This window comes from Talpa europaea (assembly GCF_964194135.1).
Source record: "Talpa europaea genome assembly, chromosome: 12".
Lineage (NCBI taxonomy): Eukaryota > Metazoa > Chordata > Mammalia > Eulipotyphla > Talpidae > Talpa > Talpa europaea.
This window is the reverse complement of record NC_140079.1, coordinates 94,363,545-94,388,762: the sequence shown is the minus strand read 5'-3', so window position 1 is coordinate 94,388,762 and position 25,218 is coordinate 94,363,545. Positions and strand designations below refer to the sequence as shown.

Sequence of the window (25,218 nt, the reverse complement as noted above, 5' to 3'; positions counted from 1 at the left end):
AACCCATCCCTTTGGGAATGTGCTTATAACACAGATTTACTGGGCAGATCCCTCTTTTTTTTTTTTTTTTTTTTTTAAGATTTATTTTATTCAAGAACTGGGGCATAGGCCAGAAATGCAGGAGGGTGAGAGGATTCAACAGAGACAGATTGGGGAGCAGAACAGGCAGACAGACCGAAATACACTGCTGAGGGGAGCAGCGGGCAAGACAGGAAAGGTCTGCTGTGCCATGTGGGTTTCTCCCTGGCTGGCCGATAATCAAACTCGTGCTGCAGAGGCTGTGGACAGCTTCATAGTGCTGCGCTCAACCCGCTGCACCACCGGGGAGGCCTTGGGCAGACTCCACTTTATAGAGCTTAAATAAAATGTGGAGTCACAAATTCTCCCAACTATGTTAAGTTCTAGTTAGCAGACACCACCTCTTTTTTTGGGGCAAATTGTCTTTCAAACTGTTGCTCATTTTAAAAATTGCGTTTCTTTATTATTGACTTGTAAGACTTCTTTATGTATTCTGGATACAGTCTTGTGTCAGAAAGTGTTTTTTGCAGATATTTTCTCCCAGTCTGGGTCTTGCCTTTTCATTTTCTTAACCGGGGTCTTTTGAACAGCAAAAGCTTTTAATTTTTGATAAAGTTCAACTATGGTTTATGTCTTTTGCCTGACCTTTATGTCTTTTGCCTGACCTAAATCTTTGCCTGACCTAAGGTTATAAATATTTTTTTCTAAACTTTTTGTTTTAGCTCTTATTTTGGGGTGTATGAACAATTTATAGTTAATTTTTGCAAACAGAGTGATGCAAAGGTTAAAGTTCAAATTTTTTCCCAGAAGTAGATCTGACTGCTGTAGGGTCAGTGGTGAAAGAGACCTACCCCTTGCCCTTTGAATTAACTTGGCATTTTTGTAAAGAAAAAAATCAAGTGAACATATATGGTGTGATTCTATTTCTGAAGTCTATACTCTCTTCAATTAATCACATATTTTTGATTATTTATAGTTTTATGTAAGGCTAAAAATCAGATAGGGTATCCAATTAATTATGCTCTTATTCAAAATTATTTTGGCTATCCCTAGATCTGCATTTCCATATAACTTTAGTACACACACACACACACACACACACACACGTTAATAAAATAACTCCCAAGGGGCCTCCCTGGTGGCGCAAGGGGTTAAGCACAGCACTATGAAACTATCCACAGTGTCTACAGCACAAGTTCGATTCCCAGCCCACCAGCCAGGGAGCTACCCACATGGCACAGCAGACCTCTCCTGTCTTGCCTGCTACTCCTCTCAGCAGTGTATTTCAGCCAGTCTGCTTGTTCTGTTCCCCACTGTCTCTGGTGAATCCTCTCACCCACCTCCCTGTACCTCTGACCTGTACCCCAGTTCTCGTATACATAAATAAATCTTAAAAAAAAAAATTCCCAAAACATACCAACATTTAAGGGGATCTAATGCACCAACTCTCACCACAATGCTGACACAGACCAAATATAACAGGTGGCACACAAATGGTTCTTAAGACTTGGGTTTTTTTAGGCTAAGTACCTGAGACTTATGACACCTACCAGCATTTGCAACAAGTAACAGGGGCAGTTTTCCTCGTTCTGTATCATCTTTAATCAGTTTCTCCAGGAGGGCAACATCCTGGGATAAAAAGACAAACCACAGAAACATGAGGCAACAAATGTGAAAGGTATATAATAAAACATCCAAAAGAGGCACATAACTCTCAAAATTAATCACTCATATCAATTCTTGACAACTTTGCTGTTTTCTCTAATCGTAGATGTGAAAATCAAAGATTTCCTCAAAGAATGAATAGAAAAATCAGTTAAAGGAGATTAAACTTTAAAACTGCATATACAGGACCAACATTTCTCTGCTTTTAAACATTCTCACAACTCCCAGAAAACCACTGAGAATGTATTTCTAATATTACTCATTGAAATACCTGAAGTAGGAAATGAAATTACCTTGTAAAAAGGAATGCAGAATCCTAAAATCTATCCCTTTTGTTTCTGGCATTAGCACAGAGAGGTTTATCACTTGCATATCTAAAAGTAAGTAGAATTCAATCCCAAGACTACAATGAAGATTTAAAAAATCTGCCCCATCATAGGTACAGGCAACAGTGGTAATCACTTCAGAGTATGAGCCTGAGCGGATGTTCTTAGGTTTAACTGGATGCCACATTTCTCCTTAAAGCAGGTGAGACAGTGATTGCAAAACTATTTAATAAGAGTTGGGGGCATCTGTCTTGTATGCCCAGCCGAGCTTCATGGACATTTAAATACAGAAGCACTATTGCTATGGGAAGATCAAAACAACAAATGAGTAAGCTAATAGCTAGAGACCAGCACACAACTTCAGTTGAAAGGAAGATAGTTTCAAAATATGATTATTGCATAAACCAGGAAAGCTCACCATCTGATGCTGGGATCCAAACATCGTGTTACAGGGCACGCGACACAAACAGGGGAAGGGCAAGCCGAGCTGTAGGAAGAAACACGTAGCTGTACAAGAAAGATCTTTGTCATCATTCACTCATGACCCTGAAAGATTGTGGCTCTAAGACGAGTCATAATTACTCTTTTTTCAAAAAAAAAATCTAAGGAACTCTTAATATTGTAAACAGATGTTAAAGTACATCTGGACAGTCAAGCCAAGGAAAAGAAAAAAAGGTAAATTTCCAAGAGCTAGGATGTCTTATAAGGATACAAAGTAAAATTTTGTAAATGAGTCAAGTAGCTATCTTTGGTATATTCAAGAATATATCAAAAAACAAAAATACTTTTCCAAACAGGAACAACTGAACTCTGAGCATTTTGGGGGATTATTTAGGGTCCTTCCTTCAAGTATTACTGACAAAAAAAAAAAAATCACTAAAGGCATTCAAAGAACAACTTTTTATTTATAAGATGACCCCACCCCTAAAAAGCAATAAATATGGACTAGCAGATGTACATTTCTTAAGAGAAATGAATTCAGTGCTATGGATAGAGACAGTAACTGTTAAATAAATATTCGTTTTGGCTTTCAATTTTTTGAGAAGTTTATGGTTTTAGGAATTTTTAAACAGTTGCAGCTGTTGCTCTGCATAAAATGCAGTAGCATTAAAGACAAAAAGTTAATGAACACTTTATTCATGCTTTTTCCCCTTAAAGGATTTTTCTGTTAAATCATAAAGTGAAATTTAACACAAAAACTATATATATATATATATATATATATATATATATAGTATTCACACACACACACTAAAAGTGAAAGTGCCCCCATAGGCCTCCCTCTGCAATCCCCCACTATTACCTCACTATTAACAAATGAGTATATAACCTAGACATCTTTTAGGTATAAAATTATGACTATTTTTCTAGCTATAAAATAAATAAATAAAATCATGTATACAGGATTTAAAGCAAGGAAACGACCATCTCATGTATGCTTATTCTGCCCCCAGGCCTTCTCATTTAACAGAACACCCTGGCACTTTTTTGAAGACTGGACTGCAGTTCAAAGACAATATTCGGTCCATTAGAGTCCGGCCTGCAGTGCATACTCGGCACATGGCTGGTTTCATATTCCTACAGGAATATTATAAAGTTCCCACTTTGTATACCTTCAAGAAGAGAACATAACGTTTTGCCACAGGTCAGACTCAACTGAAGCCCCGGAGTTTTCCCACACATTTCCCCAGGTCCCATCTATTTTATTAAAGACAAATCCACCAATTCTATAGGTTTTGCCTTAAAACATTTTGGCCAAGAAGCTATTAATTTCTTGTCTCAAAAATAGTCTCTCTCAAGTGTGTTACATGCACCATGAACTTTAGGAATGGTAATGCTTTTTGATTAATTCTAGATTGATTCTGAAAATATGAAAAAAACATTATGCACACAGATATCTATACCCCTGTACAAAAAGCATCACCTGAACATGGTCAGATAAAGCAAAAGATTGGGAACTCAAGCTGTTCAAAAGAGAAACAGTTACAATACTACACATTCATATGAAGGAATATTATGGGAGACCATCAAAATACTCTGAAGACTGTTAATACATGATATGCACCTGTTATAATAGTAAGTAGAAAAAGTTATATTTAACCATGTAAAAACATGCAATCTTTGATTTAGGTCTAGAAAGAAATAAAATGTTGACTGTGGTTGCCTTTGGGCAACTAAAAACTATATATATTTAAATTCATGAATATATATGTATATATTTTCTTACAATGACAAAACAAGCATGTAAGAAAACCATCCTTCTTTCCACCCTGAGGAGAAGCTACAGAAACGGGTCTACACACTTCATAAAGTTTCAGGACAGAACAAGACATTGTTTCTTTAAACTATTCACCCTTTATCATATTACCTGATTACAAAGGTATTGGCCCAGGCCAGGTCTAGAGGCAGCACTGAGATATATAACAGGTTTCTTGTTATATAACACATTGAATCCATCCACTACGAAGTCTTCGTAACGAGAATGAATGGCAAGTCTACAGATCTTTGCAAGTCCTTCTCGCTCTTCTTCATGGAAATAGGCACAGCCATTTTGAAACCTGTGAAGTGACACTAGCACATCAGTATGTTCTTACTTCTGGTTGACTCTGTCTTATACCCGGGTCTTAGGATCCTGGTATTTCTTTTCTCTGCCTAGAAACTGTCACTTAGATCAGACAAAGGAGAGGGATGAGCGCACCCTCATGGCAGACAGCTGGCCACTCACTGCAGCTGGGGGCTATAAAAAACAGAGGTGATGATCCCTGTCTATGAGCACTTCCATAGACAGCAGGAGCTATGGGAAGCAGTGAAGAACAAGAGTCCCTCAGATATCAAAAAGCTGAAGGTGAGTCACCGTGCAGGCAGAGTTCTTAGCAGTGTTTCAGGCTTAAGACATTTGTAGTAAATAAAATAGCTAAAAACACTAGTCAGGCTCACTTTAGTTTTCACTGTTCTGCTTGTGAGATTTTCTTCTTCTAAACCTCCTACATGAGGGAGAGAATTTCAAGTACAGGTGTTGGATTTTAACCACAAGAAATTTTTCTGGTTATACTCAAACTTACGCCTTTGTCAGGCCAAGTTCTTTCCCACCATCTGAATGTGAGTCTCTCCTAAGTTAAATGTCCCCATGTTAGGCAAACATTCCTTTTCCATAAAAGTAACAGCATAAACACAAAAATACAGCTGGCTCTGGGCCTTCTGCTGAATCCTGAATCTGCCAGGATTCCACAGAATAAAGCAAATTTCACTATCATAACACATTCATCCTCCTTGGGACAGCACTTCTGTTCTAGAGAGCACAAGCTAATATTTTAATTAAAAATTACCTGAATCCATTCCTATCTTCTGTCCACGGGTAACAATTAGGAATTCTACAACTACATAACTGCTGACATTATTCAACCAGTATGTGGCTTCTGTTCTCCCCCTATACATAAATTAATTCACTAGAACATTTAATCCAACACTTGAATGGAACAGATATTATTCAATGGGATATTAATGCTATTCCCATTTAATACAATGAGAAAACTGAGGTCCTGTGAGTTTAAGCAACCCTTCCAAGAGGAAGTGGGAGAGGAAGATTTGAACTAATTTATAAATATCTTTAGCAAAAACTGAAAACTTTTAAAGTCTTTACCTGAAAATTCTGCACAGCCATAAGGTAGTGTCTGAAAGTATCCTAGTTGTAAGTTTTCTCAGCTTCTCTTTGTCCAGAGTAGAAATATAAGCACCCAGACTATGCCCCAATAAAGCTATATGACCTTGTTCTCCAATGCTCTGGATTCTGTTGATCAAAATTCATTAAAGAAAAAGTATTAGTCAAAGCATAAAGAAAGAAATACAATTCAGAGATACAGTATTACACAGAAATTCCTGTCAGACCTGAAATCCACTTAATGGCTTACAAGGCAGAAAATCCAATGCATTAAAGGTCTGAGAGGAAAAATATTTAAAAAATTTGAGTCTTAGGAGATAAATATCCTTTCTATGGAATACCTACTAAATATACAAATTATATTTGAATAATTTTCCCCTAAATTTTTTTAAATGCCAACCATAAGAACTATAGAGGATAATTAAGATAAAATATGCAGAGAAATTTTTTTTTCAAGAATCAAATAGTTACCTACAACAATACAGTAAATTCAAGGGGGAACTAGTTATTATCAAGGGGATATATATATATAGTCATATATATAATTAAAATGGATGGACTTATTTCCCTCATAAACAATAACTATAAACCAATAAGAAAAAGTCAACCAAATAGGGTACTGGAAAAAGTAAACAGGTCAGAGAAAAAGAACTCTAAATAGGTCTTAAATCATACAAAAAGAAACTTAACCTGGTTCATAATAAAAATGCAAATGAAAAGTATGCTGAAAAAATATCATTTCTCAAGGTAAGAAATATATAAAATAAAATAAAAAAAAATAAAGTTTCCTAAGCAACAACAAAAAAGACTACATGAGCAAAATACGTGAGCAAAAACAAGTTTGAAAAGTCCTTATTTTTGCAATAAGCTTGAAAAGAAATTATTATCCCTAATTAAAAGATCTGATAATTTGATAAATAACTGAACAATAATCCAATTAGAAAGTGGGCTAAAGATATGGACAGTTCACATAAGAAATAAAAATGACAGTGTAAAAAGATAAACCTCACTAGAAGTCAATGGAAATATAATTAAAGACAACAATAATCAGCATTAGCAAAAGAAAATAAATGTGTTTTCTTGTTGGTGTAAATATAAACCGGCATCATCTTTCTGAAAGTTCATTTACTAGATGCATCAAAATTTTAAATGCAGGGTCTCTCTGGTGGCATGAGGGTTTTAGTCTCAGCATTATGAAGCAATCCACAGCCACTGCAGCACCATTTCGATCCCCAGCCAGGAAGGTGACCCACATGGTGCAGCAGACCTCTCTTGTCTCGCCTGCTGCTCTCCTCAGCAGTGTATTTCAGTAGATCTGCCTGTTCTGCTCCCCACTCTATATCTGGTCTGCACTCCGCTCTTGTATGCATAAGTAAATTAATCTTTAAAAAATATATCATTTCTCAACTAGCAGAACTGACAATAATCTTTAAGTCTGACAACTCCCCTGCAGGTAAGGGTGTGGGCAAAGAGGTAGACTCTCATACTGTGCTGGTGGAATTGTCAACTGCACAACCCATGGAGGAAAATTCGGCAAGTCTATTAAAATTACAAATGCACAAACTATCTGACTCAGCAACCCCACTGCTGGAATTTTCATCTCCAGCAATACTTGTGTCTATGAGAAATTACGCATTAGTAGCTAGAGTTATGTTTGTAATAATAAAACAGGAAGAGGAGATTAGATGAAATATGGTTTATGCATTCCAAGAAAAAGTAAACAGTCCTTAAAAGAGAAAACGCCTGTGCACCGATGTGCAATGAGCTCCAGGTCGGGACGAGCACAATGCACACAGTGTTTATGCACTGGGGCGGGCTGGGCGGGCGCAGAGTTTGCCAACGTATCCACACACACCTAAAATATCTCCTAAGAACACATGAGAAACTGGCAATATTGCCTACCTCTAGAGAGGAAGAAGGCAGCAGCAAGAAGCAAAACTGCCTTTGGAGACCCTTGACATGTCAATCAGGACAATGCATTGCTTATTCCACAAATTAAATTTAAAATGAAGGGCGATTCAGACAACACAGCCCCCACCAATCAGCCAGCAGCAGCCATTCTTAGCAATCAGAAGCAGGAAAACACAGAGCAGTCATTCTTTGACCCCTCTGCCAGCCTCTTCCTACGACATGACACCACAAGACCTAGGATTTAGTTTTAGTAAGTGCCTTTCTTTTACAAAAGATACTAACTGACATACATGTTCCTCTGACAAGAAAATGACACTGTTTTGAAACCATATGTAACTGAATATTCTTAGATTATTGCTTCAGCAACTGGTAAGAATGCAATCACTATGAAAAGCAAGAACACAGATACTTTCAAAGAGAAGTTGCCAGCCATTCTCCATACCGGGCGCTCTGGGGCTCCTCCTCATCATCGCCATGCATCAGATTCTGGACTAACTGAAGGATGCTCACCATATCTTGCCCACTGTAGAATGAAAAAGAGGGGATGGACTGGTTGAAGCAGCACTCCCCCAGCCCCCATCACCCTCTCACTATTTCTCTTATCCTAAATAGATTTGAGAAGTTTTTGCAACTGAGTAACTACAAGGGAAATCATGTGTGTGTGTTACAGTATACACCTTTTAAAAACAAACCTTCAATTACTTGAATTCTGACTATAACCTTGTGATTATATCTTCTATCTAAACATGAATCTGATTTTGGAAAACTTTTACAAGGATGAGAGGATGAGCTTTCGTAATATTTCTCTCCCTCTTCATATGAATCTTGAATATTTAACAAATTTGTTATAAAAGCTGAACTCCTGACAAGGTGTTGGAAGGTCACAGAAGCGCTGCTTGTTCCAAGAAAGCAGCAAGAAAACTCCAGTGCCTCTGGTGTATCTGGCTGCCCTCCACGTAGAAGTCTTGTCTGTCTGTTCTGACATTCTTAAACATACAATATAAGTATTTGTCACCTTCCCCCTGGAAACTACAGGTCTGCTTACAGTGAAAACAGATTTACTTCTGTTGAACATGTAACTAAATAAATGCTCATTACATGAACAGGTGAAAACTTAAAAGAATGTGAATGGCTAAAGGAGTAAGCAATGGCAAGGCCACTTACAGGACCAGTAAAGTTTTCTCTTTTGGAAAAGAAACAGTGTCGAAACCATGCCCCCAAAGCCACCCTCCCAAGGTGCTGACCTTCACAAGAGGGCTCTGGTCTTGCACTGTGCAGAGGTCAAGCCAAGCATGTCCTGTGGAGACACACTGGGTGCTAGCCCATGCCTTAGAGACGCAACCAGACAGCACATGGGAAGCACTTAATGCTGCATGGGGCATAGCACTCTCTTAGATGCTGGCAGCTGGCATTACTAAGTGAGAATGCTGCTCAGCGGTGGCATTAATGCGCTTCCCCTGCCCTGCTCCCCAACCATTCTGAGAACTACAGATGTTCTTGGTAGTATCTCTTCTAGAGAAACTTCCGGGAAACTTCCCTTCAGTAGGCCTGAGATGAGATTTATAGGATTTGGTTCCTGTTCTGATTTATAGGACACACTTCACACTGAGAGCACCACAACTCAGGCTCCAAGGAGCGACAATTTTAAGATATTAGTATCTGGGTGTGTTAGATGCGACAATTATTGGCACCCTGTAATTCTAGCTCCATACTTTTGCAACCTATACATATTTATATTCAGGTCAAAGGACAATTAAGGGAGTTGTATTGTTTACCCAAGGACAGCTTCCTGGTTATAAAACAAAGAAAAAAGCATCTCGTCTGACGGAAGTTGGGCTTGGATTTTAATTCTGTATCGAATGCTAACATCTTGTGAACATTTTACTCAGACAGCTGTTTATTCTTATATTTCCCTTGCTAGCTCAAACTGAAAAAACTTGATAGATCTGCTTTAGTTGCCCAAAAGTAAGCCATGCTGCCAATAAATGGTTAGAGTTGACATTTTCCTTCATTTCACTTTATTTTCAAAATGATAAACCTTATCAAATTAACTCTCACAATAAAGCTCAGACAACAGGTTTCCAGGACGAACTAAGTGTGACTATACTTCTGCATACTCCTTTTGAGTCAGGAGGCTCCCTTAATTGCCCATGGGTGAGGGGGGAGCAAGTGTAGCCTCAGCTCCTACCAGCCTCTCGCCTCTCAGTTCTCTGAGGTCACACTACGTGTAACTCTAAATCAGCTCTGTGCTCATTAAAACTAAAAGTGCAAAATCAAAGACAGTAAGACCATACCTATTTTTAGCAGCAAACTTAAGGTAGTATAAACACATGTTGATTCTCAACACCTGAAACTTTAATGTCATAATGTAATGCCATTCAATTAAATTAATCAAAAATCAAATGAAAGGAAAATGAATTAAAATCAAATTAAAGGGAAAAAAATGTACAGCCAAACTGGAGATACTTATATTAACTTACCTGCCTTGGAGTGGCCCTGGAATATCTCCTGATATGAGTTTCTTCCCATTTTCCTCCTCAGGTTTTCTAATTTAAAGGAAATAAAAAAACTATTTTACCATATCAAATTTCTACATGTGAGCATGCAAACATGTGATGATGTTGCTTATATCCTCTCAGTGACTGATGCCGGATTTGCAACATGTTCATCAAATCTACCCTCCAAACCCAGCTCCCAGGATGGGGTATAGACTGATTTCCAGGCAAAGAAAAGAACATGAAAAACAAAAATAATACTTCAACTCATTTCTTGGTTAGTTGGTCCCTGTTATGACCTGAACAGATAATAAGTCTTCCTTACAGATTTAAGTCAATATATTAAATAACTCTTAATGGGCAGTTCTGCTGCTCAATTTCAAAATCCTCTAATTACAAAGCACCTTCTACCCAAGACAAATATCAATTTTAAAATTAGCTGAAGCTAAGTGTCACATTCTAAAACCAACAGGTGTCTTTGATAGAAGGAAACCAGTACCTCCAGTTTCACAACATGCTGAACACGATCATTAGAGTGACTTCTGCTCCACAGACTCACCTCTGACTGTCCTCTAGCATCTTCATGGCCTCCTTCAAATTCTTCCCCATTTCAGCTAATGTAGGGTCTGCTATCTGGGAAACAGATCAGAGATGGGTTAAATTTTAAAAATTCTCTGTACAGAAATATCCACAAAAATGCAAATTTTAAACTAACCTAAATCCATTTTCTTTTAATTAAAAAATACATGGACTTATTATAAAGCACAAGATTGATTAGAACACCCCAACAGCCCAAATGTACACATGGAAAAGTCCACAAGGTTTACTTCCCAATGGAAGCCACTTTTAAGTCTGATATACACCTTTCCAAATTTTCACCTTATACACCACTGCAACAGTTTCTTCTATGTTATAGTGAATATGGCTTGATGGCATTATATCCACTTCATTCTTCTCAGTGGTTACACTTTACTCCATTGTATAATGTACTATCATTTACTTAATCAGTACTAAATTAACCGTTATTCCAGCTTTTTCTATTAGAAGCCCAGTTCAGAAATCTATACAGTACACTATTTCACTGTTGTAGTAGACTCCCCAAAAGATATTCATATCTTAATCCCTGGAACTTGTGACTGTTGCCTTATACGGCAATATCTTTAAAGATGTGATTAAATGAAGGATCCTGAGATGGTGAAAGTACCCTGGACATTCCTAAATGCAATCACATGTATTCATATAAGAGAGATGCAGGAGCCCAAACATGCACACAGTCACACATACACAAAGACAGAGCAGAGTGAGGTTTGAAGATGTTGGCCTTGAAAATTGGAGCGATGGGACCACTGGCTGAGGAAGGACTGCTGTTGGCAGACAATAAAAGCGGGGCAAGAAAAGGGGCTCTCCCCTAGTGCCAGGGAGGGAATGCAGCCCTGCTAATACCCTGATGTCAGCCGGTGACTCTCATTTCAAATTTCCAGTCTCCAAAACCGTGAGAGAATGTATTTCTGGTATTCTAAGCCGCCCAGTTCGTGTTGATTTGTTACAGCAGCCACAGGAAACGAATACACTCATAAATCTGTAGTATGAGTTTCTATAAACTCTGGAAGTTTACCCACGCTGGGAACAGTGCCACAATGGGAATAGTGACTGTCTCCAGAGAAGGGGCCTGACAGATGGTCACAGGGCTCCGAGGGAGTAGTTTATACCCTTTTGTTCCTTTCAGATGTTAGCACCAAGTGCACATGTATTCTCAAGTCCAAAAATTAATGAAAATATTTAGTTCTTAGAAAATCAAAATATACATTTATGTTCCTTTTTGCTTCATCGCAATTTTTAGGAGACAACCTTGTCTTGGATTTCTATAGAGTATGGGTGGGGTTATAAGGTTGTAGACACTCCCTTTTGATCCTTCTTATTTTTCAAATTTATGTTAAGTGTATTTATCTTCTTCTTCTCTTCACATTGCCTACTGCACCTCGTAGCAGCTTACCTGGAGTAGGTGTGCATATAGTGCTGCCTTACTCCAAAATTGCTTTTAAGAAATTCTATTCCATTTATCAATGTAAGTATCAGAAAGTGCTAGTTTTAGAAGGGGCTTGGGAACCTAGTCCAAGGATTTCCCTGTGCTCTTCAGAGCCCTAGGGCTCTTCAGGAGAACTTAACATTTCCCCGATTAGATCCTAAGCTTCTTGAAGGCGAGGATTCAAAGGGAGGAGAGGCAGGTAGGCAGCTGGGCTTCCAGCTCCCCATCTCCCACGAAGCACACCAGTTCTGTTTTATACCACAGGATTTTGAGTAAAGCTTCATTTGTAAAATGTTTCATTGATCAGAAAAAGAACAAAGAAAGTATAGCATGAGAGCCTCTGGTTCTGGTCTACCATTTCAGAGATGACGTAAGGTCACAGAGCTAGGGACAGTCCCCTCATTTCCTGATACCTGTTTCTTCCACTGTTACAGTGACCCCACAAAGGATTACAAATAATCACACAGCCATAGCCATTCTGATTTTTATACCAGATAAAAAAAATCATTTAAAAAACGGTTGTTTCCCGGGCCTCCCCTGGTGGCGCAGTGGCTGAGCACTGGGCTGCGAAGCTGCCCGCAGCCTCTGCAGCGCCGGTTCGATCCCTGGCCACCGGGTCACCAGTTCAATCCCGGGGAGGGTCCCACATGGTGCGACAGACCTCTCCTGCTGCGCCCGCTGCTCCCCTTAGCAGTGTACTTCGTCAGTTTGCCTGTTCTGTTCTTCGCTCTGGCTCTGGTGAATTCTCTCACCCTCCTGCGCTTCTGACTGTACCCAGTGCTTGTATAAATAAAATAAATAAATCTTAAAAAAAAAAAAAAGGGTGTTTCCCATAAAATTCACAACTGAAATGCAACCATGAGATGAGTTGGAAAGCAACTGAAATGGGCCTCGGTGCCCTCAGTTAATGATTACAGCCGGATGAGGAAGTGTCGCAGGCAAGCCCATTTCTGCTAACTCCGGATCTGCAGGTCATGTTCCCTGCCCCCTTCCTCTCCTGGGATGCTCCAGGGTGGCCCTGATCATCCTGCCAAGTTAAAGCCGAACAGCGCTTCCTGTTAGAGACACCTCCGTGTTGACTGCTTGTAAACTTGGCCTGTGTGAGACACCCTGTGCCTTTCATCCCTCTCTAGCTACCTCCTAAATCACAGGTGAACACTTCCTAGAAATCTATGGCTAAAGCCATTTTCACTCTTTCACATGCCCTTCTAAGCCAAAAACCTCAACTCTTTGCCCAACAATGGCCTTTCCGGTGTTGATGCCCTGCCCTCTGGGAAATTATAGGCTTCTTGAAGGCAGCGATTCAGGCTCTATTAATTTTGGCTTCTCTTATTATAGAACCAGGGATCTCAAGTCAGCTCAATTCTTAGACTGCCTCTGAAAGCCCTGGGGAGGGCAGAGTATACTGGATACTAACATTCTGGCTCTAAGGGCAACACAACTCATTTTTCTGATAGACTGGAACAAATTTTTCAGTTAAGAATCGACAAAGCAGTTCCCTTACTTTAGAAGGCAGGTCAAGGGAATAACACTTTTAAACACCAGGCTCTTGTGATGACAAGATGAGGTAACTGCAGCTTCACAGCCCCCCCCCCCCCCCCGCCTGGCTGCTAGAGAGCACACACTCATTGAGAGGACTGTGAATTGTTCTTGCCTCTCTTTTTCAGGGGGCAAAGGTGTGTGGGGGGGAACAGCACGTATAGTCAATCTGAATGAAGTAAATGTGAATATGATGCAGCTCCAATACTGTAGACCCTTCTGTGCTTATTGTGTTCATAGGATGCTATGAATACAAAAAATGAGCAATGATGTAAAATATAAATTAAAATAAACTTATTTAAAATAATTTAAAAAATGGGATACTATGAAATATAAAATGTTATCCACTTGCAGGATATTGAACTCAAAGAATGCGCTCAGAAAAACGTGTATCTGTTGTTTCCTTAAAATAAACAAGACCTATATATGCTTCTCCTGAGGGCAGCCACTACTTTTTTATTCTAAGTATAATGTACCACATGGTGGTTGTGTGATAACTGCTAACAAACAATGGCAGGGCAACAGTCAGATGTAAACCTGAGTGAATGAAGGATAAGTTGCATAAAGACGTTTAGTATTTACAAAGAGACTGTTGCATGATATTGAGGGAAATTTAAAAAAGAGTATCTTGTGTGAGAATGTCAGATTTTTTTTTAATCCCTTAGCATCTATTCTGGGTCTGGCATAGATAAGGCACACCAAGATCTGTGATCTTTACGAATTATTACCATTTACTGGGTTGCTTACTCTATTCCCAGCATTATGCTAATCAACACCTTCACTTGCTTATTTCCTGACTGATCCAGTCACACAGTTAGTATGTTTCAGATCCCAATTTTAAAACTGAGTCTGTAGGACTCCAGAGCCAGTGCCCTAACTAAGGGGCACCACTGTTTCTCAATTTTATCAAGTAAGTAAATGAAGCAATTCATACTTTGGAAAAGCTCTAAGGTTTTACTTTAAGGACAATCATTGCTTGATTAATGTTTTCGTTTGGATAAGAAGTGTATCAAAAGACTCTCCCATAGGTAAAATTACAACAGTCTCAAGTAAATACCATAAACTTAACAGACTCAACTAGAATACCATAAACTTATCCACCAAATCAGGGCATTTTTGAGAGTGAAGTGGGGCACTATTAATAATTAAGCCAGGATGGTAGGTATGAATTGGGCTGGTCCCAGGTAAACCAGGAAATGCTAAAGTGCTAACCTTCACTAAAGTGTTTCTTTCCGGTCTTAAACCATCATCCCATCTAGCAAAATCCATGCAGATTTTATAGCGGCGGCTGATTATGAGTTTGAAGTGTAAAACACAAGACAACATCTAATGTGGAATTCGTGACCCACCGTGCTGGTACACCCCATCAAATAAATACTCAAGGACCACACAGTATTGCTACAACAGACTGCTTTTCCTACCCACAAACATATCTGAATGCATTTCTCCTCATCTTGAGTAAAATGACCTGATTAAAAACCCTGGGCCTACTGAAAACAATTTCTCAACAAAGGTCTTTATATTTAAAAAAAAGTCAACAGATTCCCACCACCTGTTTGAGGCAATGGGTGTATAATCCTATCCTTTCATTATCTCCTCTGACTGTTGATGCAAGTCCACCCAGGTAGACACAAGCCCAAACCTTGAACACGCTGTGGTGAAGACCCTTTTCCAGGAAAGAGCGCTGAGCAACTCAGAATTCTGACTTGGATTCCCAGGGCCTCCTCACACCCAGGATCCCAAAGCCTTAAAGAGTCTTACAGCAATTCTGCTGTTAAAAACCAGATCAAAAAAGTGCAACAAAACATTTAAGGAGGGGGGCCTCCCCAGTGGCCCAGCAGTTGAGTGCTGGGTTGAGAAGCTGCCCCAGCCTCTGCAGCGCCGGTTCGATCCCCGGCTGCTCCCTGGCCACCGGAGGAGGGTCCCACATGGCGCGCAGACCTCTCCTGCTGCCCGCTGTTCCCCTCAGCAGTGTATTTTGGTCCTTCTGCCAGCTCTGCTCCCCGCTCTGGCTCTGGTGAATTCTCTCACCCTCCCGCGCTTCTGACTGTACCCAGTGCTTGTATAAATAAACAAACAAATAAATAAATCTTAAAAAAAAAAAACATTTAAGGAGGGTGTATCATCTATAGATGTATACACTCTAATTACAAAGCTCCTTATATGCTCGTTATTGAGGATTCAGAAACAATTATTAGACTGTTAGTCATTAGATTGCAGAACTGTATTTCAGTTAACGGTTGATTCTGCTGAGCTGTGAGCGGATTAAATACTGAGGCTTCAATTATATCAGACACAGATGCATGGTGTGGTTAAATGCAATTTCAAGGCTCCTGAGGAAAACCATTCAATTGTTTGTAAAATAATTGTCACAGAACTGAGACAGCTCATTCTGTAAAGCAAGCCTCATCACTTGTCCCTTTACAAACATTTTTCCAAGAGTCATTCTTATACGCATGATTTCCATCACCTTCCGTCTTCGTGGAATATTAAAATATACTGCCAATTATTAGGAGAAACATCACACAATGTTAAAGTATCACTGAGTAAAGGTCTCATAAATGTTGGACGAAAGAGGAGTCAGGGAGTCTCGTATTTTCAAAAAAGCTAGCAAGAAATTATAAATTTGCCTGGATTAATGAAAAAAATCACTTATTTTCACTTGTGGCTAGAGTTACATCAATTCATTATGAGATAACACCGGTACTATTTCTGTCCTTATTATCAGACACATTCTATTTATTATTTTATTCTATTTCCTTTTTTAAAAACTGCTAACCATGACTTGCTCAGCTGATTTGACATCCTGATTACTGATGCAACTTGTAGCTTGAAAAATACTCACAATGGATGTCATTAATAATTAACATCCAGGGGCCTCCCCAGTGGCGCAGAGGTTGAGCGCTGGGTTGTGAAGCTGCCCGCAGCCTCTGCAGCGCCGGTTCGATCCCCGGCTGCTCCCCGGCCACCGGAGGAGGGTCCCACATGGCACGCAGACCTCTCCTGCCACCTGCTTCTCCCCTCAGCAGTGTGCTTCGGTCCTTCTGCCTGTTCTGCTCCCCGCTCTGACTCTGGTGAATTCTCTCACCCTCCCGCACCTCTGACTGTACCCAGTGCTTGTATAAATAAATAAATAAAAATCTTTAAAAAAAAATAATATCCAGTTATTAATGTGATAAACCATCATTTGTTAATAAAGTTTATTAATTAAGAAGTCATTTATAACAACCTTTCAAAGGTGGAAACTGCAGTAGAAAAGTAACATTCTCAGAACCTAAGATTTGGCAACTACTGCTTTACAGTCATTTAAAAATGTTCTCAGCTTTCAAACATGCCTAATCAAGATGTATGGACATTTTCTTCAGCTACGCAAGCCCATTTACCAGATGCAATAACAAAAATTATGTATTTACTTTCAAAGGCATTAGGGGGGAAATAATACCTCAAACCCTGAATTCACTCACATAACATCTAGCATAAATTAAAGTTTAAATAAAAAAAATGGGGGCGGAGGCTAGACTACAGCCTCAGAAAGGAGCTCTGGGAACACTGCCAAGGGGTCAGTCAGGGAACTTTAGGAAGATGGACATGTCCCATGTCTGGACCATGCTGGTGGTTACAGGACTGTAGACAACTGCCAGTGCCCAAATCCAAACTGTACAGTTAAAGTGGGTATTTTTACCACATGTAAATTATCCCTCAACTTAAAAAAAGGGAGGGTGAGATGCTTTAAAGTCAATTTAAAAGAAATATTAAGCAAATATTAGTACAAGTGTATACTGCTATCGCCAAATTCACAAAGCTGGTATATAACTGCTATTCGGGTAAATATAGAGCTGAACCTTTAAAGAGAAGCAGCCTCCAGCAAAGGGGGAAAAGGCAGTCCAAAATGTAATTTAAAAATATATAAATCATAGCATTTGTTAACCATATAAGTTTATAACACTGTAGATTTGATAACTGGTTTTACTAGAATGTTCTTCTTTGTGGGGGTAGGGACTAAGGGAAGGGAAGCTCCTGACAGAGAAAAAACTTAAGCCTGGGAAAATACCAGGTGCTCATAGCAGAGAGACCTTGGTGCTAGCAAAGCTGGTTTACAACACAGGCATCAAACACATAAACAGATCACTACCTGTTTTCAGCTGATCAGGGTGACTGATAAAGCTCCAAATTGCTGTTTCTAAAAACCAACTACTCTTATTTTCTACAGCTTTCTAAACAGGATGAGTCCTGGCAACCATCAATTCCCTAAAAATCACGTACTTTCTTCCCAGATGGACAAGTAAACAGGGCCTGCTCTCTAGCACCAACAAGTACCCCAAATACTGCACCTCCCTAACAGGCAACAAGAACCCAGAGTAGCTGCTCCAAGAACACAGCTGTCCTTTATGGGGCTGTGTTAACAGAAAACAACGGGAGTTCTCTGAAAGATGCAGCGCCTGGCAAAACTGGCTTACCTTACCAATCTCAATTTCTCAATTTCCATTTGTAAATACATTTTCCTGATTTCCAGCAAGGTATTAAGAATGGGGCCCTGCTGTCTGCTTCTGCGTCTTCTAAGAATAGGATACCTAATCTCATCTTTAATTATTGTGGTTGCTAGGCTTGAGAACACTAGGACATACTGTAATTATGGGCTCATTAAACACCATAAATATTTCTAGTTGAAAAGGGATATGCAAATATTGCAAACGGTGTTAGTATTTAACCTTACAAATCCCTCAAGGAGAGGCAAAAAAGAACCAATGGGAAAGAGGCAAAAATACGTAACAGATCCATAAACACCTGCTAATGAAACGGCGGCAACGAAATTAGTAATATCAGCTCAAAGCGGTCCTTGATGAAAGCGGTCCTTGATGAAAGTACAGTGAGACTGATTTAATGTGGGCAACAGGTTCTTGGACGCCACGACTACCGAAACAGGAGGGAAGGAGGCAACATGACTGCAGGACAAGGACATAAAGAAGAGCTGAGTCCTGGCACACCTGTGTTTCTGTAACCACAGCATCACCAAACTCCTAAATAAAGATCCAAAACACTCCGATATTCAACATTCATTTGTATTCATTCTTTCTTCCTCCAACCCACTTACTGTCAGGGCTGAAGAAACCAGGGAACTTGGAGAAAACCCACCTACACTGGGGAGCCTCTGGGAACTCCCTGGCAACTGGCCTGCCCAAGAATGGATTGCTTTTTGCTCATCAACAGCACAACAATGCTGAGAGAAACAGTGCCATTCGAGGACTTGCTATATGTGAAGAGGAGAAGAAAGCACATGCAGACCATGCGCCTTAAGTGCTGGGGCCGGTGGGGGTTGCAGTCTAAGTTGCAGAGAAGGCGTCGCTAGGGACTACTTCTCTTCCACAGACCCACTACTGCGGCGTATCTCAAGATAATGCCTCCCGAGAACTACACACATGGAAATACACCACCCATGGGCAAGTTCTATTTCCAAAAATGTACTAGTTTATCTGGAATCCCACATTTAGTATGGAACAAAGGAAAACTGCTTACAGAGAAGTAGACTGCAGGCCTGGAAGAAAAGGCCTTTGACTGAGATACTTAAAGGGAAAGTTTGTTTTGTTGGGGGACTGAATCAGAGATAAAGATATCTAGCATCCTTATCATTATTTGCAAAACTGAATTAGAATTATGTGGGGTTAATGTGCCAGCCTTCTCTTAAAATCAGTAAGAATGATTTTAAGGAAATGAACCCGTTAAATAATGAAGCTTCCGTGTATCTTCAGACTTTTTAGGTTGAATTTTGTGGAGCTCACAATGTTCAGTATTTGTTTTTAATGCCCCAAATTGCTATTTTCCCACCTAATACAACAAATTCAGTTTAATAAGTAATTTAGTCTCTTGGGCCTCCCCAGTGGCACAGCGGTTGAGCGCTGGGTTGTGAAGCTGCCCGTGGCCTCTGCGGCACCGGTTTGATCCCCGGCTGCTCCCCGGCCACCGGAGGAGGGTCCCACATGGCGCACAGACCTCTCCCGCCGCCCCCTGCTCCCCTCAGCAGTGTACTTCGGTCCTTCTGCCTTCTCTGCTCCCCGCTCTGGCTCTGGTGAATTCTCTCACCCTCCCGCGCTTCTGACTGTACCCAGTGCATGTATAAACAAAAACAAACAAATAAAATACATAAATAAAACATGCCTCTATATTAAAAAAAAAAACATGCCTCTATATTAAATAAAAAAATAATTTAGTCTCATTAGGCTCCTGAAAAGCTCACTAGAGCTACATGCCCAATGTCACTGAGCTGTGTTTCAAAGTTAAGGCTTTGTTTGGCTGTTTCTACTTTTCCTCATATAAGAAAAAGATTATATTAGAAAAGTTTATTCCCTATTATTTGCAGCTTTGATTGTATTTCCAGAGAAATGAAAAGTGGACAAGGTCCCAGGCTAGACCTCAAGGACTATCTATCCTTAAGGTAGTTAAATACTTCGCACTTGCCACAAAGCAAGAAACCACATTTCCCTGATACCTGGCCTTTGAAAATCATTTACCGCCTTAGCCACTAAGCACCTGTATGCAAAACCTTCATGTCTCCATGATGCAGGAATCATCTTTACAGACAGGCTTTCCCCCTTCACAGAGGCCTCAGACTCCACAGAAGAGGAGAGCTACACAGCCATACCACAAAAACTGGTCTTACAAGGTTGGCTAGAGGGGTTCTGTTTGTGAGCTTTTAAAACAATGAGAAGGAACAGAAATTCTGATAGTCCTTATCAGTAATGATCAGGAAAAGTTCCACTCATGGGGTTCCTACTGTTCTGTATAAACTGCAAGCAGTAAGGGGATGAAGAATTTTCCAAAAGCAGGTCCAAAGGGGGAAGAGGGATTAAGCTCAGGATCAGGATAAGAACCAAAAATGGGTTGAGTTGTAGTTATTTAGGCCAGAAACTTTTAGTCTTTTAGAAACAAAAATTAAGTACATAACAAACACTCTATAATGTTGTCCAACAGAACTTTGTTGTGGCGAAAATGTTCTACATGTCTGTGCTGTTTCATACTGTAGCCATAAGCCATGTTGTGACTGTTTAGCACCTAAAATGTGGTTAGTGAGGAACTGAATTTTAAATTTTATTTCATTTTAATTAATCTAAAAGTAGATAGCCAAATGTAGCTAGTGGCTATCCCACTGGACAGTCTTTTTCTTCATTCTCTAAGTCAGTGGTTCTCAAGGAAAGGCAGTTCTTCCACCCCAGGAACAAATGCTTCATCTGAGCTGTTGATGGTTGTCTTGTGCCATTTCAGGGTAGGGGGGGGGGTGTGTGCGGGGGGGGGGGGCGGGGGGGATATGTGTGTGTGTGTGTGTGTGTGTCCTACTGGCATCAGCATGCAGGGATGCTACTAAACATTCTGCAATGCCCAGGACAGCCCCCACAAGAGAGAATTATCCAGCCCCAAATCTCACTAGTACTGAGGTTAAGACACCCTGCTCTTAAGTTTACTCAAGGTTGGAATTAAAGTAAATGTTAAACAAATTGCAATACACCTTGTCTAAACATAATATCCAGGAAGGATGTGATTCTCCAAGCAATAGGAAAAGGTCTGGGCTGTTCCACCAGTTGAAAGTAGCAGGTTTTTACTACAAAAAAAAAAAGAAAGAAAAAGAAAAAGGTATGTAGGTGTACTGAATAATTTATTAAGCTTGTCAGCATCAGACTCGTTATTTCTGGTGGCATTTTAAAAAGCTGAATATTAATATAAGTAAAAACAATGAGACAATGCCACAGGGTCTTTTCCTTATGAACTGGGCACAGAGTAGTGGTGGGGTTGAGGCTCACACTCTTCAATTTGAATTCCTTGCCCCCTCAATGAACTTATCTGGTTTCTCAAGACATCACTAATTTCAGATACACGAAAAAGGATACTACTTTGACAGAGAAGCAAATGAAGATGAGAAAATGACTGTCATTGCAGGCCCACACATCTCCATGTTACCTAAAGAAAAAGCAAGGGTGCAGAAATACATGTGGACCAAAGCAAAAACTCCATGACCGCATAACACATTTGAGAGTGAGAGACATTACTTAATATTTAGGAGGATGGAGATCAAATAACTTTGTGGTTTCTGTAACCAGTATAAATTATGCAAGGATTACTTTAAATGGGATCATTCAGAACTGCTCAGATAGTTCACAAATTTTTATCAGTAATGTAGAATTTAACTCAAAATAGTCTATTCCTCAAAAAAAAAAAAAAAAAAAAAAAAAAACCAAACAACACAACACCAGGAATAATGGATGCTATTCAATGTTTTATTTTGAATCAAAACTGTTTTTTGGAATACAAAATCCTCATATTACAGCAGGGCCTTTTCTTAGCACCAACAGAAATTATCCATTGCTTCGGGAATATAAAAATCAGACACAGTCCTAGTTCTGAAAAATTTACATTCAGAATTTTTATGCTGGCCTATGGCAGAAACTTCCAGCCCACACATTCTGAATTCCTAAAAGATCACTGCAATTTTTGTGACTGTGCCAGCCTTGAGTGAGCTGGAGTTTCAGTACTTTTGATCTTCATTTGGAGAACTTAATATTTATGGAACCACCCCTGTAATCCACTAATCCAGACGAGTAATATGTAAAGTAGGACTCCTACCTGTAAATCCGTCTTATAGATTTGCCCATGAAGAACCACTCCAGGAAGAAAGAACACCCTAGTTCCTAACTGAAGGTTCCTAACTGAAATGACACAAAGCTCATCTTCTTATGCAACTGGAAACACTACTCAAGGGACATGTTTAGCATTGTTTTGTATTCAATTATTGGTGTTATACACATGATTCAGAGCAAGGGCTGTGGTCTCAGCGCTGACATTTTGACCCGGATGATTCTCTGCATGGGTACTGTCCCTTCCACTGTGGAATGTCTACCCACCTGCCCGGTCCACCCACTTGGTACCTCCCTAGCCTCCAGCTGTAACAACTAAACTGTCTCTTCGTATCCCTTAGGAAACAAAACTGCCCCCAAGCTGACCATCACTGAAGTAGACTGAAACTCAGAGTACCAGAAGGCAGATACTGTGCTAATCAGAAGCGGAAAGAGTTTATTCCTAGCCAGAAAAACATGTGACAATCACCACAGAGGTGCTGGAAGAAAAACATATGGGAGGAAAAACTCATCCTTTTCCTTCCTTTATTGCCTTCCCCCAATTTACAAGAAACAACCCAGGAGCTGGCAGGCTATGTACCATTGTGTTCACATTAAGACATCTGACTCAACTTGTACAATTACTCCCTTCAACTCTCCCAGGACCAGTAAACAAATCGAGAGCAGCGGGCGCACTGAAAATGACAAAATGTTATTTGTCAGTCCAGAATTAAAATTAAGCAGTCTTAAAACACCCGCATTGCTCCTGAATTCCATACATTCCGAAGGTATGAAAAAAAGTGGGTTGGCACCAAACTGGACAGACTGCCAAGAGGGAAGTGGGATAAGAACTTTACAACGTGGGGCTCTTAAGGTAGGTATCCAAGCAAAACCAGAAACTGGTTCTCCCTGACAAGCCCTAACTCCGGGACAGCTCGGGTCCATTTCACACGCTCGAGCAGGCAGGTACATCAGGTTACTTCCCCAAGGGGAGTGGGAGGGGGGGTGTTGGGACAGAAGAATGCGCAGCCACCGGTGGATTTCGGATTGACACGAGACTCTCTCCTCGCCACTTTGCAAAGGAGTGGCCACAAAGTTGGGGAGCAGCTGCGAACCCCGAAAGAAAGCTCACCCCTTTCTGGGCCTGCGGGTCTCCGCGCTGTGCACCAGCTACTGCATCAGAATCACGTGGGAACTCGTTAACACGCAGGTCCCGGGCCCGCCCCCACCCCCACCCCCCTCCCCAGGTTCGAACCCGCGGGCTGAAAAATCTGGATTTTTTTCACCCCGGGCCCAGCTGATTCCCAGCAACGCTGGGGCTGGACAGACCCTGCAATCACCGCTTTCCCTCCCCGCTGGCGCCCACCGCTGGCCACGCTCTGCAGCCGGCTCCGAACCCGCCGGGTTTCTGCCCAGGCATCCCGGGGCCGCGAGGGGTCAGCCCCGGCGTCCGAAGGGGGGAGCCGAGCTCAAGCCGGGCCCGAGGCCGGTGCCGGGCCGCTCGCCGCCCTCGACAGAACCCGGCCCGGCCCCTCCGGGCCCGCGGGGCCACGAGACGCCTCCGGGCCGGTGCAGGGGCCGGGCCGGGCCGCGAGCGCCGGACAGCGCGCCCTCGAGGCCAGGCCCCCGGCGGGGCCCGTTAGCCGCCGGCTGCCTCCCGGGCGGACGGCAGCTCGCGGCCGCCAAACAGTCGCCCGGAGGCGGGGACCCCGGGCCGCGGCGCCGCCCCGCACCCCGGTACGCACCTTCTCCAGGGACGCGTCCATGGCCGAGGCGGCGGCGGAGCCCGATGGGAAGCCGGCGGCCCCGGCGCTACTTCCGCCTCCCGCGCCCGGCCGCCGCGTCCACGCTGGCAGCGCTGACGTCCCCCGCGCCCGCGACCGGCGGGGCGGAGACCAGGAGGAGCGGCCCGGCTGCGCCGCCGGGTGGGGAACCTGCGGGTCGCGGGAGGCGGGGCGGGGCCCCTCGGGGTGGGCGGGGCCCTCCGGGCTTCCGTACCTGGGCGTCACGCCGGCCAGCCCCACGTGCCCAGGTGAGAGGGGGAGCGTGGACAGCGGAGCCGCTCCGAAAACTGTTCAGAAGACTGCCAAGGACTCAGAGTAGGCAAATAGACATATAATAGTTATAAATTATTTTTCACGCGGTGAAAACCTGGAAATTCTGTGGCGCTCCTGTACCTCCAGGCCTAGACGTCCAAGTTTCCCCCACTCTCCCCCTCCTTCAGAAATGGAACAGGCCACTCAGCGCAGGGGGCGGGGCTAACGAGCGCCGTGTGCATGCGCGGGACGCATAGTTTTCTAGGTGCCGGGAGGTCTGCGGGGGTCAGGTGGTGGTCTCGGCTAGTGACGACTAATCTGAGCGCGCGCTGATTAGAGCGGGCGGGGGGGGGGCTTCACTGCAGAATTCTGGAGGCAGGACACTCGAGGCTGCTGAACCTGTTCCTCCTCCCTGTCAAAGCACAGTTATGACCCGTCAGGTGATGGGTGATAATAATAATAATAATTAATAAAAATAAAAATTAGGTCCACTGCTCTTCCGTTTCCAATACAGCAGCTCTGTGACGTGGAAGGCATTATTATCCCCCTTTGCAGTGCCAGTCTAGGGGGGACTCAGGCCCCAGCACACTGACTGCAGCTCCTGTGCACTGCATGCATATCCTGCCTGCAAAACCGCTTCCACCCCTGCCGTGGGAATGGGAGGAGGCGTGCATTTGCTTATTATAGTGCTCCAGTGAGGAAGACTGAAATAGTCTTCCACGGATGTTGTCAATGAAATATTTCATCTCCAGAAGGTCAACGAAGGTACAACCGCAAATGCATCCCTTTTTTACCTCCTGTTTTCTGCACGCATTTCTTCCAAAATCTGCAGATAACTAGGTCACATTTTCAGTGTAATCATATTTTGAGCTTTCTAACTTGTATTTGATAAAAGCCTGATTTTTTTTTTAAGATTTATTTATGCATACAAGAACTGGGGTACA

The 25,218-nt window shown here is 41.7% G+C and overlaps 1 protein-coding gene across 1 annotated transcript in view; it reads right to left on the bottom strand.

Moving 5' to 3' along the window:
- Positions 1-24,004, bottom strand: part of PDXDC1 (pyridoxal dependent decarboxylase domain containing 1) — a gene marked incomplete at both ends in the record, with an annotated part of 37,873 nt that extends 13,869 nt beyond the window's left edge. The window contains 8 exons of the mRNA XM_084251331.1: positions 1,569-1,647; positions 2,428-2,496; positions 4,378-4,567; positions 5,650-5,796; positions 8,021-8,101; positions 10,059-10,124; positions 10,633-10,706; positions 23,984-24,004. Coding sequence (XP_084107457.1) covers positions 1,569-1,647; positions 2,428-2,496; positions 4,378-4,567; positions 5,650-5,796; positions 8,021-8,101; positions 10,059-10,124; positions 10,633-10,706; positions 23,984-24,004 — 727 coding nt within the window. The remainder of the gene's footprint in view (positions 1-1,568; positions 1,648-2,427; positions 2,497-4,377; positions 4,568-5,649; positions 5,797-8,020; positions 8,102-10,058; positions 10,125-10,632; positions 10,707-23,983) is intronic.
- Positions 24,005-25,218: the final 1,214 nt, after the last annotated feature.